Below are 12,903 nucleotides of genomic sequence, written 5' to 3' on the forward strand. Positions count from 1 at the left end.
TATTTTTTTTAAAACAACACAGAGGAATATTGCTACTTTTACCTAAGTGAACAATATCTAAAATCCATTGTTATTGTTCTTTCTTTTCATATATATACTTTTGGAAATATATTCAAGTTAAGTGCCTCAAAAGTCACACTTCGTTACTTTCCACCACCTAGGCATCCGAGACACCAGGGGGCGCTCTACCTTCAGCTTCCGCTTCCGGTCTACGCTCCATGCTCAAAACGGATCCGCTAGCTACTTCCGGAGGTTTTTTATTATCAATGATTTTGTCACTTGAGCGAGATTAAACAACACACACTACTCTGGTGTTTGTCTTTTGTTGTTGTCAAAAGAAAAATGTCGTACAACTACGTGGTAACAGCGCAGAAACCTACGGCGGTGAACGCCTGCGTCACAGGTAAAAGAAAATATCCGCTGCTTGTTGTTTCCTTCTTCTTCAGTGAACGTTTTTCCACCTGCGCGTGCTAGCTGAGCTCCCGCGCTACCAGCATAGTGCTCCAGAAAGGGGGCCTGTAGTAGCCGCTAGCTGTTGTTATGCTAACCCCAAATGTTTACGTGCTTGTTTAGCAATAAGTCGTCTGCACGAAGTCACGACACACACCTATTTTGTTTGCTTAATATGGCTGTTCTAATGCGCACGGTTGGAACCGTTAGCTGGTTCGTATTTTTTAGGAATTAGACGTTAGCTGTTGTCGTGTTTCTTTCAGGTTAAAATGCTTTTATTTTTTTACTCTCGCTGACAAAACATGATCGTGAAACGTGCGGACAGAGTGCATTCTGGGCCATGCAGATACGTGAAGACAAACTGATGCTGAAATCACAGCTTCAGTGTTGTTATTTATTTAATCACATCACATCTCTCCCCATGAACATGTGACATTAATCTTTTAATTTCACATGTACACAACATGGCTGTCTACCTTCCTTTTCCTTTATAATAATAATCCCATTAATAATAATGACAACAGTAATATAAGTCTAAAAAGGCTGTTATTTTATAGATTTACTGTATACATTATTTATGTCTTTTTTACCCCTCTTATTAATATTCCTTTTTGAGTACATGTGTAAAAGTGTGTACATGCAAGAGGGTACATGTATTGGAATGCAGTAGGTGGCTGTGTTTATGTAGATGCATATATCTCTGTGCATGTATTTGTAGATGTACATATGTACTAGCTAGACTATTAGTACTATTATTACTGCTATTATTTTTTTATCATGTGCCTTTTTGTCAATGGTCGTATGTCAGGGACTGCTGTTAGAAATGTAAATACATTATAAAGTCAAAAAGAATGACTTCTAAAGAGGCAACACTCTCTATCAATAACAACTATTTGCTGGGATTTTTTTTTGATGTTGTAAATATAAATATTTGTCCACCTTTCTCAGTTATCTCCTCCCCCCCAGCATCTTTAACATAAACGATAATCTCCGCTGTGTCTCCAGGTCACTTCACGTCTGCGGATGATCTCAACCTGCTCATAGCTAAGAACACTCGCCTGGAGATCTATGTGGTGACGGCGGAGGGGCTGAGGCCCGTCAAGGAGGTGGGCATGTATGGAAAGATCGCCGTCATGGAGCTCTTCAGGCCAAAGGTGGGTTTGTTTATGCTTTGATCAGCTGGGATCTCCTCTCGTACATTCTTCTGTGTTGTGCTTATACCAGGTGTTATGTGGTCACCTTAATTCTAGGAGCTTGAAAAGGAAAACTATATGCATCCCTGCTGGAAAAAAAGAAGACGATAATCCCCCCCTAGAATAGTTTTTATTGACTCCGTAGTGGATTCACAGACCGGTCGTGTGCTGCTCATACTAATCAGGGTGGTGGAGTTCAACTGAACCCCGGCCTCTGCATGTTTAATGACTTTGGTGTCCTTTTTTGTTTTGTTTTGTTTCCTTCAGGGCGAGAGCAAAGACCTGCTGTTCATTCTCACATCCAAGTACAACGCCTGCATCCTGGAATACAAACAGAACGGGGAGAGCATCGACATCATCACTCGGGCCCACGGCAACGTCCAGGTGGGTTCCGGGCGTTCTGGAGGGTTCACTGTGTTCTCACCTCTCCTATACAAGTTCGCGAGTTATTTCAAGTCCTGCTGGCCTTGAACCTTTTTTTACCCCCCCAAAAACCAAATTCCTCTTTTCCAGGATCGTATCGGCCGTCCGTCAGAAACGGGTATCATCGGCATCGTGGACCCAGAATGCCGCATGATCGGCCTGCGGCTGTACGACGGCTTGTTCAAGGTGATCCCACTGGACCGGGACAACCGCGAGCTCAAGGCCTTCAACATCCGCCTGGAGGAGCTGCAGGTCATCGATGTCCACTTCCTGTACGGCTGCCAGGCCCCGACGGTCTGCTTCATCTACCAGGTACTGACGGGTGTTCTCACAGGACGAGGAAAGACAATGTGGGCAAATTCACACAGGTGGGACTTTTGTATTTGTGAAGTATCATCTCAAGTCCGTGGTGATCGTAAAATATTGTAACGGCTACACGGTGATTGACAGGTCGCTACCCCGGCGTTGTCCGGGAGTTGTCCGTGTTTTTGTCTTCCAACTTCAACTCTTTTTAATAGAAAAAAAAACAGCTACATGGTGCTGCTAGAGGTCCAAAAGTCCACTGGGAACTTCAACTTAATGTCCCTCTGTCCTCCAGTGAAGACTTATTTCTTTGACGTGGTTCCGTGTCGTGTGTCCTAGGACCCTCAGGGACGCCATGTGAAGACCTACGAGGTTTCTCTGCGGGAGAAGGAGTTCAACAAGGGCCCCTGGAAACAGGAGAACGTGGAGGCTGAGGCGTCCATGGTCATCCCAGGTAATCAGAGTGTATTCTACATACTGTGGACATTACTGAAGGGATCAGTTGATTCATCGATCAGTACAACAACTGAAAAAATGCAGCAAATTATCCTCCGATTTTTATGTGATTCAGATTCATTTTGAGGGTCATTAGTAGTGACTTGCTGCGTGTGGACGTGTGAAGTTCTAACGAGTCAGCAGCTTGTCAGACAGAAGTGAACTGTGGCCCGATGGGTTCAGTTATGTGCTGTTGTGTTTCAAGCTTTATCCTCCTCTCAGAACCCCTCTGGGTTGCGAATGAATTGATAATGAGAGTGTTATAATCACGGTCTGACTGTGGCTCTCGTGTGCTTGTATTTCAGTGCCGGAGCCATTTGGTGGAGCTATAATCATAGGACAAGAGTCCATCACCTACCACAACGGAGACAAATACCTGGCCATTGCACCACCTACCATCAAGGTAAAAGACGTCACATGATGGGTTCTGATTATGCGGTTTGTCTCGTTAAAAAGTCGAATATTTCTTTCTGAACCCTTCAGGAGTCCAAAGGTATGTTATAATGTACTGTTCATAGTAACACAACAAGAAAAGTGTTATTGTTATAGTGTAGCAATAATGTTCTGTGAGGAATGATTGTTTCTATTTCATAATTAGATCATTAATTACACAGTTTAACCATCGTAGTGAGACATAAAGTTTTACTGCGTCGTTATCGGTGGATATTCAGTGAAAATATGCGATCTGGAGATGAGATTTAATGCTTTCTAGTCTCTGATCCCTGCTAATGTTACATTGTTAACAACTAATCAAGTGATGAAAGTTGACGGGAGGAGAGCTGGTAACCTTAAAGTATAGTTACATTATGATGCATTCAAGCTCCGTCAGACAAAAGGAGCTTTGGGTTGAAGGTAGAGCATAACGGTGTAGCGATGTGTTCAAGTGTAATCCTGTAAAATTAGCAATATAAAATAGATATTAGAGAGAGAGAAGGTTTATCTTATTTTAAAAAAAAATACAGTGTTTTATTTCCTAATCATTTGATTTGTGTGTTCAATGCAGATAATCTCTATAGACGACTAGAACAAAGTACAAAGATCATATTTAGACATTTTGAGTTGTTTTTTTTGCTGTTATAACAAAACAAATCAACAGAAATTTTTTCTTATGGATCAGAAATTGGTATCTGCCGCAAAAAGTAGTGATCGGGAAATCTCCAAATTACATTCTAAATTATATTTGCTCCCTCAAAACTACGATCCGACACGACGCGTCTCATGATTCCCTATGCATCACAATGATCATTTTCTTCATATGAATGTGTTACACACCATCATATCCCAATGAATATAAACATTTCTGTATTAAAGACGCCCAAAATATAGTTCTAAAACAATCTGAAGCGGAGTCTATGTGATGCACCGTCGGAGGGTTCCTTATCTGGGATACCAGATTTCCCAGTAGTCTGTAGATTTGGGCCGTTATCATTTTAATATAAAGTTCAGTAAGCATTCAGAGGGTGTCGAGTCAAACGGATGCTTTGTGGGAAACGGAGTCCCCGGTTGCACGGCAAGTCAATTAAAAGTGTTCGGTGGAGAGAAAGCGGTCTTCAGAATCTCTATTATGTGAACAAATTAATAATATTTTTGCTCCATTTAGGAGACCCCGGGGTTTACGCGTTGGAGTTTATTTGTTATGAATCTCGTGATTGATAATGGGAGGTGCGGGTTTGTAACTGCGCGATGATGACTTCGGCTCCCCGTACACCGCTGCTTTTACCGTTATCTTATCGAGATGAAGTTGCGGTCGGTGCCGCTCTGCAGCCTGCTCACATTTAACAAAGCTCAAGACCCGGAGGAGCCGCTCGGAGGCATCCTGCTTCTATAATTAGGGAGCGTCTTTGGTTTCCGAGGTCTCATGCATTTTGGAAGAGAACATTTCAAGTGGTTCAGATGTAGTTTCGGCTTTTTTTTAATTTAGCGTCTCACAGGTTTGGCTCGGTGATGAATTGATAATGATTATTATTATTGGCTCCGTTGATGATTAGTTAGGTGTTCGACCGATGGGGGATTCTTAAAGGTCGGTTGTTATGACGATAGTTCAGAGCAGGAAAAAGCTGATGTCACACGCGCTCAGATGTGGCCTTCAAATGATCGGATGTGGTCCCAACTTTAAAACCCACTAACAAACCGAAATGAACAGAAATATTGATTATCAAAAATCCACGTGAGTTGGAAAATATACATAAACTGCTGCTGTTACCTCCCTTACTTGTGAGGGTCTTATTGTGTTTGAGACGACGAGAGTTCTCAGCGTCTACTGGAGTAAAATGTAGCCACACTTTGGACCTTTTTTCTTCTCTCTGCCATGATGTCTCACGCTGTACTGAGCCGGAGTGACAAAGATGTGACAGAGAGACGGAGAGAGGGGAGGTTTGAGACGAGGACGTCTCACTCCGGAACCTCTAAAGTACCGTTATCGATGCTCCGGGTCTCGCTAATGTAGAACCGGGTTTCCGGGAGGCCTCCCTAAACACAAGCGTAGCTGTAAATGCGTGAATCCTGTAAATCCTGCTGGTTGGTTCTGTGGACAGTCTGCTCGCTGTCACGTCTCTCTGTAACACCTCTGATTTCACAGCAGCATCGCGACGACTCCGCACAGCAGGTGATTTAGGGAAGAGTTACTCGGTGCATCTGTTGGTGCTACTTGACTAATGAAACCGCTCTCTAAATTAAGTTTGTCACCCCCCCCCGCCCCACACACACACACACACACACACACACACACACACACACACACACACACACACACACACACACACACACACACACACACACCTGACATAGCCTTAGTGTTCAGCTGAAACACATGATCCTCTCGGCAGTGTCACGGAAACAGAAGCATACGCTTTGATGTGTAACAGCATTTTTTGGCAGCTAATTAATAAGTTGTCACTCATGAGCACAGAAGTGGAAAAAACAAACACCAGACGCTGTGCCAGTGTGGGAGTCCGCTGACTGTATCTGAGTAGCAGACTGGTTTACGGTGGGGCCAACAGACTGGTTTACGGTGAGCCAGCAGACTGGTTTACGGTGGGGCCAACAGACTGGTTTACGGTGGGGCCAGCAGACTGGTTTACGGTGAGCCAGCAGACTGGTTTACGGTGGGGCCAACAGACTGGTTTACGGTGGGGCCAACAGACTGGTTTACGGTGGGGCCAACAGACTGGTTTACGGTGGGGCCAACAGACTGGTTTACGGTGAGCCAACAGACTGGTTTACGGTGAGCCAGCAGACTGGTTTACGGTGGGGCCAACAGACTGGTTTACGGTGAGCCAGCAGACTGGTTTACGGTGGGGCCAGCAGACTGGTTTACGGTGAGCCGGCAGACTGGTTTACGGTGAGCCAGCAGACTGGTTTACGGTGGGGCCAGCAGACTGGTTTACGGTGAGCCAGCAGACTGGTTTACGGTGGGGCCATCAGACTGGTTTACGGTGAGCCAGCAGACTGGTTTACGGTGAGCCAGCAGACTGGTTTACGGTGGGGCCATCAGACTGGTTTACGGTGAGCCAGCAGACTGGTTTACAGTGGGCCCAGCAGACTGGTGTACAGTGGGGCCAGCAGACTGGTTTACGGTGGGGCCAGCAGACTGGTTTACAGTGGGGCCAGCAGACTGGTTTACAGTGGGGCCAGCAGACTGGTTTACGGTGGGGCCAAGAGACTGGTTTACGGTGGGGCCAGCAGACTGGTTTACGGTGGGCCCAGCAGACTGGTTTACAGTGGGCCCAGCAGACTGGTTTACAGTGGGCCCAGCAGACTGGTTTACGGTGAGCCAGCAGACTGGTTTACGGTGAGCCCAGCAGACTGGTTTACAGTGGGCCCAGCAGACTGGTTTACGGTTTCATTTATAAAACTGTTGACCACCAAAGAATCCATCTGTTGATTGTGAAATCTGGAAGCGATCTATTAATCTGTGTAAGGCCGTGTATATAAATATGTAAATCAACGCGTATGCACTGAACAATGGGTCCAAATCTGTTAAAACTGCTGCGCTTGTATCCGACTTCATTAAAAAGTGAATGTGGGAGCGTGCAAAGGGGCTTTTTTGTAAAGTCCCGTCTCCACCTTATTCATTATATTTGCAGTCCAATGATTCTGCTTATAATCAGTATAATTCGTAGCTTTGCAGCACTGAATGGATGGAATTAGATTCCTGGCGATGCAGGATGACGCCAAAACCACCTAAAACGGTCCAATCGACGAGCTTCCTGTTTACTGCTCTTGGTTGGTTTGTAAATAATCAGTGTGAACAGGAACCGAACCAGAACAAAATTTTGTCTTCCAATACCCATATTACCAAACTATTTAGTATGCCAGAACAGGATTTAATACGCTCCAATACATATTATGCCAGAAATACCAGGATGTACTGCATCAGGTGACATTTTGCAGTATTCAAGCCAGCATGCTTTTCTGGCTATTCTGACCCACAATCCTTATTATTATTATTATTATTATTATTATTATTATTATTATTATTATTATTATTATTATTATTAGGAAGTAGTATGTCCAAATTGAATATATACAGCATGCAATAGTTGGTACTTTGTAAGGGCAGCTGCAGTATGTACTAAAAGATAAAAGTTTGCCATTTGGTATGCAGCTAAAGTCTAATTCTCTCCCTTGGTTTGGACCAAATGAAGCCAACAACAGGTTTGAGAGCCCACTTAAAGCTAACTACCTCCCAGTCAGTCGAGAGAGCGACGCCAGAAAGGAGCTTTAGAAAGATAAGAGTGGATCCAGGGTAAACAATACAGCAGGCGGGAGGATTGTGAAAAGGAGTTTTGTAAAGGTTCGATGAAGTGAGAAATTGACTCGGCTTCTACTGTAGACAACAACAATGACAATAGCTTCTGTCGAAGGAAAAAGAGAGGAAGCTCAGTCACACTGTGTGGTTTTAATGCCAATTCAAATTATGACTTGTTCTAGCCAGCTCATAGAGGAGACCGGAGACTTTGGCTCTCCGGCAGCTCCAGTTCAAAACCCCGAAGATCTTTTTTTTTACATGTTCTGGTGTAGTTCAGTCTGGTTTGGCTCATGTTTGTGTGCGAGGTGAACTCTAACCAGGACTGAAGGCTGAGAGGGACTCTCGCAACATCCCAACGGTTTTGTTCATGTGGAAAGTAACAGAAGTTGTGTTGCTCCTGTTCACCTTTATTCTTAAAGTTCTTTAACATCACTCTGTTAAAGTGGCCATGCAGTTATTTGGGGAGCATATCTTATATAATTACTCTATGACATGCCAACCATAGACTGTATTTAAGAAGTGGACGTTGTCTCCGTGACGTCACCCATCGGTTTGTGGACTGATGTTTCGAAGACGCAAGTTTAGAATTTTGGTCCTCACCATCTTGGTTCTTTGGTCCTCACCATCTTGGTTCTTCGGGTTGTTACCAGCTTGGTTCTTTCGTCATCGCCACCGATTTTTTGGTAGTGGCCATCTTGGTGTTTTGGATGTGGCCATCTTGTTTTTTGGTCGTGGCCATCTTGTTTTTTGGACGTGGCCATCTTGTTTTTTTGGTAGTGGCCATCTTGTTTTTTGGTCGTGGCCATCTTGTTTTTTTGGTAGAGGCCATCTTGGTGTTTTGGATGTGGCCATCTTGTTTTTTGATCGTGGCCATCTTGTTTTTTGGATGTGGCCATCTTGTTTTTTTGGTAGTGGCCATCTTGGTGTTTTGGATGTGGCCATCTTGTTTTTTGGTCGTGGCCATCTTGGTGTTTTGGATGTGGCCATCTTGTTTTTTGGTCATGGCCATCTTGTTTTTTGGACGTGGCCATCTTGTTTTTTGGACGTGGCCATCTTGTTTTTTGGTCGTTGCCATCTTGGTTATTTGGTCGTGGCCATCTTGTTTTTTGGACGTGGCCATCTTGTTTTTTTGTGGTGGTGGATCTGCTCTCACGGTTTGCCACACATGTGAGCTGCGGATTAATTTCACAGTTTACCATCATAGTGTGAAATAAACCGATCGTTATCGACCAATATATCAGTAAAAATATGCGATTAATACTTTCTATTCGTCAAACCCCCAACGTTGAAATCACAAACGGGAGAGTTAGTCACGTTTGCCGGGTAACGGCTAACGTTTTTTAAGGTTCCATTCAGTTACATCATGATGCGTTCATGCTCCGTTCAGTGATAATGAGTGTTGGATGAAAGTAAATTACGATGTCATCATGATATTTTCAAAAGTAGTCTTGTAAAATGTAGGTTTTGGGAGATGTTTTCAAAGCCATAAACAATGCAAACCGTGAGTTTTACGATGCATCGCACTCCTATAAATCTGTTAGCTGGAGTGCAAACATCAATTGTCAGTCGTGAGACAAAGTTAATTTACATTTGAGTCAGATTTTAAGATGCTCGTCAGGTAAACTCCTCATAACACAACGTTGTAAAGGACGGACTCTCCTGCTCATAATAGATCATGCATGAGGCGATGGAGGAAGACGTGTAGTTCAAGGAGCGGCTTGATTGCAGCTCCTCCACTTCCTCCACCGCGAGTGTTATTGTACTGATTTTTGTTCCACTCTCGTTTGCAGCAAAGCACCATTGTCTGTCACAACCGGGTGGACCCCAACGGCTCTCGCTACCTGCTGGGGGACATGGAGGGACGCCTGTTTATGCTTCTGTTGGAGAAGGAGGAGCTAATGGACGGCACAGTGGCGCTCAAAGACCTGCATGTGGAGCTGCTGGGAGAGGTTCCTCAAGTCTTATTCTCTACGTCTCTTGTCTGTCTCCACTGTGTTTATCCACCTTTCTCTCAACCTTTCTGTCGCACGTTGCCTTTCTGTGGAGCGAAATGTGTCTCAAAATGATCACAATTGTGTTTTACACCATCTTCAAAATAAGATTTACAAATTTGTGGCGTGATTTTAGCGTCATTGTCGCTATTCACCGATGTGTGTTCCAATCTGCGCTCGGATACCGAGTGATTTCAACACGCGTAGAATATGAATAGTTACTCAGGTTGTGATGTGCACATCACAACCTGAGTAACTATTCATATTCTACGCACATTTTTGTGTGCGTCGGTCCCTTCGTCTTCTCTTCATTTTTTGTATATTTAATCATTTGTGAATCACTTCAAATTGCATTTAATTAGTTTAAAAGGTGCCATGTAAACATAAGAATATTGATTTATTGACGTACTCGCAGATTATTCACACGTTCGCACGGATCCCGTTACATTTGTCCACACAGATCCACGAATACATGCTGCGTTCAAGCGCTGGTTGGAAACCTGGGACATCCACAGAGCGGTTGCGATGTGCGCATCTGTGACCCTTTTTGAGACTATTTTCCTCCCGCCGCCTTCTCCTTTCTGTCCTCTCTTTGTTACGATTGAGTTGTTAATGGTTTGCAGCCCTGACAGGAGCTAATGGATCCGTCTACACTTGTAGACAAGACGAGGGGAAAAAAATGACCCCACGTCTCTGTTGCCGGCTTGCCAAGGTGTCACTTATCCCTTCTTTTTTGAGTTGATTCAGACGAGGACCGTATGTCGATACTGAGCTCAAAGCTAAATCTCACGTTAGCGGCACACGGACTTTGGCTCGTGGCGCCGTCCTCTAATGACTCGCCGAGGAGTTCGGGAAGGCGAGGTGCCGCTATGCTGGAGCTAGAAACAATCACGCAGAGTACAACTGCAGAGCGGGCGGCAGATTGCTTTTCGAATCATTTCTAACTTTACAGGCACCAGCAGCCGCACGTTAAAGTGTCAGACGGGAAGAAAACCTCTCTGTTGTGTATCAATAACGCCGTTAAAGCGTTCACACTGATGAGGGTGAATCTGAGAGTTCTGTCTGTTTTTACCGCTTTAATAAAAAAGTAAAATGCCCAAAAGTGAAATTTCCAAAAAAAAACGATAGGATTTTCTTTTTTTTCTTTTCCATTTGACAGACGACAAACAAAATGGTGCATTAACACCATGAACCGCTCTCACTGTTGTTGCGACTTAATGTGTAAAAGGTCAAAGAAAGGATAATCGCTTCCCATCTGAAGCGACCGGAGCCTCAAGTGATGTCTCATAATTGCTCGTTATGTTGGCCAACAGCAAAAAAAAAAAAAAAGAATTCAGCAGGCAAATTAAAAAACAAACAAACAAGGTATTATACCTCTAAACCTGCTCAGATGGGACATACAATGGAAACTGTAATACAGCATTTATCCCCCCCCCCCCCCCCCCCCCTCTGGAATGTCATCACAGACCTCCGGTTTGTAATACTGCTGATATACTGATAATGCAGCCCTTCCATCAGTGGGCCTCCTTTGGTGATTAGTTAGTGGCTGAACAGACATTCGTTTCAATGAAAACCGTCTAGATTGCCTCTTTAAATGAGGTAATATGCAGAGGTTTGGCACCAAATTGACCCTCTTTCTATGCAAATGAGCCTCACTGCACAAAGAGTCTGATTCGCAAAAGATCAGCGCTAATAGCCACACGCAGTTATGTCACTTTTTTATTGTATAAATGAAGACTAATTATTTCCTCCCCCCAAATCCTGGACTCGTATATCTCCCTGTTCTCTCTCTCTCTCTCGCTCTCTCTATCTCTCTCTCTCTCTGTCTCTGTCTCTGTCTCTCCCTGTCCTCTCTCTCCCTATTCTCTCTCTCTCTCTCTCTCTATCTCTCTCTGTCTCTGTCTCTGTCTCTCCCTGTCCTCTCTCTCCCTGTCCTCTCTCCCTCTCCCTGTCCTCTCTCTCGCTCTCTCTCTGTCTCTGTCTCTCTCCCTGTCCTCTCTCACCCTGTCCTCTCTTCCTCTCTCTCTCTCTCTCTCTCTCTCTCTCTCTCTCTCTCTCTCCTCTCTCTCTCTCTCTCTCTCTCTCTCTCTTTCTCCCTGTCTTCTCTCTCTCTCTCTCTCTCTCCCTGTCTTCTCTCTCTCTCTCCCTGTCTTCTCTCTCTCTCTCTCTCTCTCTCTCTCTCTCTCTCTCTCTCTCCCTGTCTTCTCTCTCTCTCTCTCTCTCTCTCTCTCTCTCTCTCTCTCTCTCTCTCTTAATTGCCTTCGGGAGGTTTGGATGAAAGTGGATCTCTGGCCGACTCTCACAACTCGTTCTCTTCCACATGGATAACTGCAATCAGACGCAAAAATAATAAACTGCACTCGGCTGCACGAGTTTATGATGCCGTGTTTACGCTGCAATATCTTTTATGAATCGAAAACTTGAGACCGCTTCAGATACAATTTTGTGACATTAAGAGCAGCAAGCAAATACTTCATATTTGTTTTTCTTCGCTGATTTAAACAAACACATCTATTGTGGACATCGTCTGATTGAATTAGTGTCGATGCGCATGAGTGCAAAGCTGCGGCTCAGAAGTGCTGCTTGTTGTATTGAGAGTTTAAATCAATTCTTAAAACAGTTGCTGATTCATTTTCTGCCAATCACCTTATTCATCCCCTCAGTTTTAGTCCACACTAATACAGATATATCTTCTTCTTTTCTTTCTTTTTTTACCTATTAAGTCAGTTTACTTTGTGTTCGGTCATGAATTTATCAAGTTAACAAAGCCGATCACACAAACACATGAGTCATATTTTAGGCAAAAAATGCTAGAAAACAAAAAAACTGTGCTGGTTTCAGCTTCTGCAACGTGAGAACTTGCTGCTTCTCTTTGCCTGAGCTTGATAATGAACTGAATATCTTTTTGGGTTTTGGCCAAAACAAGCAATTTGAAGACATCACTTTGGGCTCTGGGGAACTTGTGATCGCTGTTTGTTATGCATCGCTACAAAAACAGAGACATAATCATCCGTTTCAGCCCTGACTGAGATGTTTTTCTCTCTCTCTCTCTCTCCTCTCTCTCTCTCTCTCTCTCTCTCTCTCTCTCTCTCTCTCTCTCTCTCTCTGGTGACAGACGTCCATCGCTGAGTGTTTGACCTACCTGGATAACGGTGTGGTGTTCGTGGGCTCCAGACTGGGAGACTCCCAGTTAGTGAAGGTGAGCAGCAAGGAGACGGTTCAACACCTTCTGTCATCTGTTTCTAAACCGTTAGAACACTTGAAACTCGTCCTCATCATAACCCCCCCCCCCCCCCCC

General features: G+C 44.2%; 1 protein-coding gene across 1 annotated transcript; it reads left to right on the forward strand.

Annotated features, from left to right (window-relative positions):
• Positions 1-241: 241 nt before the first annotated feature.
• Positions 242-12,804, forward strand: ddb1 (damage-specific DNA binding protein 1; the record flags this gene model as incomplete). Its single annotated transcript, XM_068724946.1, has 8 exons — positions 242-403; positions 1,456-1,604; positions 1,911-2,027; positions 2,157-2,378; positions 2,709-2,823; positions 3,170-3,267; positions 9,405-9,563; positions 12,721-12,804. Coding segments are annotated over exons 1-8 (1,005 nt in total), but the record flags the coding sequence as incomplete, so codon positions are not given.
• Positions 12,805-12,903: the final 99 nt, after the last annotated feature.

This window comes from Cebidichthys violaceus, unplaced genomic scaffold (genome assembly GCF_023349555.1).
Source record: "Cebidichthys violaceus isolate CVI_PGR_0920_01 unplaced genomic scaffold, fCebVio1.0.p SCAF_320, whole genome shotgun sequence".
NCBI classification, from domain to species: Eukaryota; Metazoa; Chordata; class Actinopteri; order Perciformes; family Stichaeidae; genus Cebidichthys; species Cebidichthys violaceus.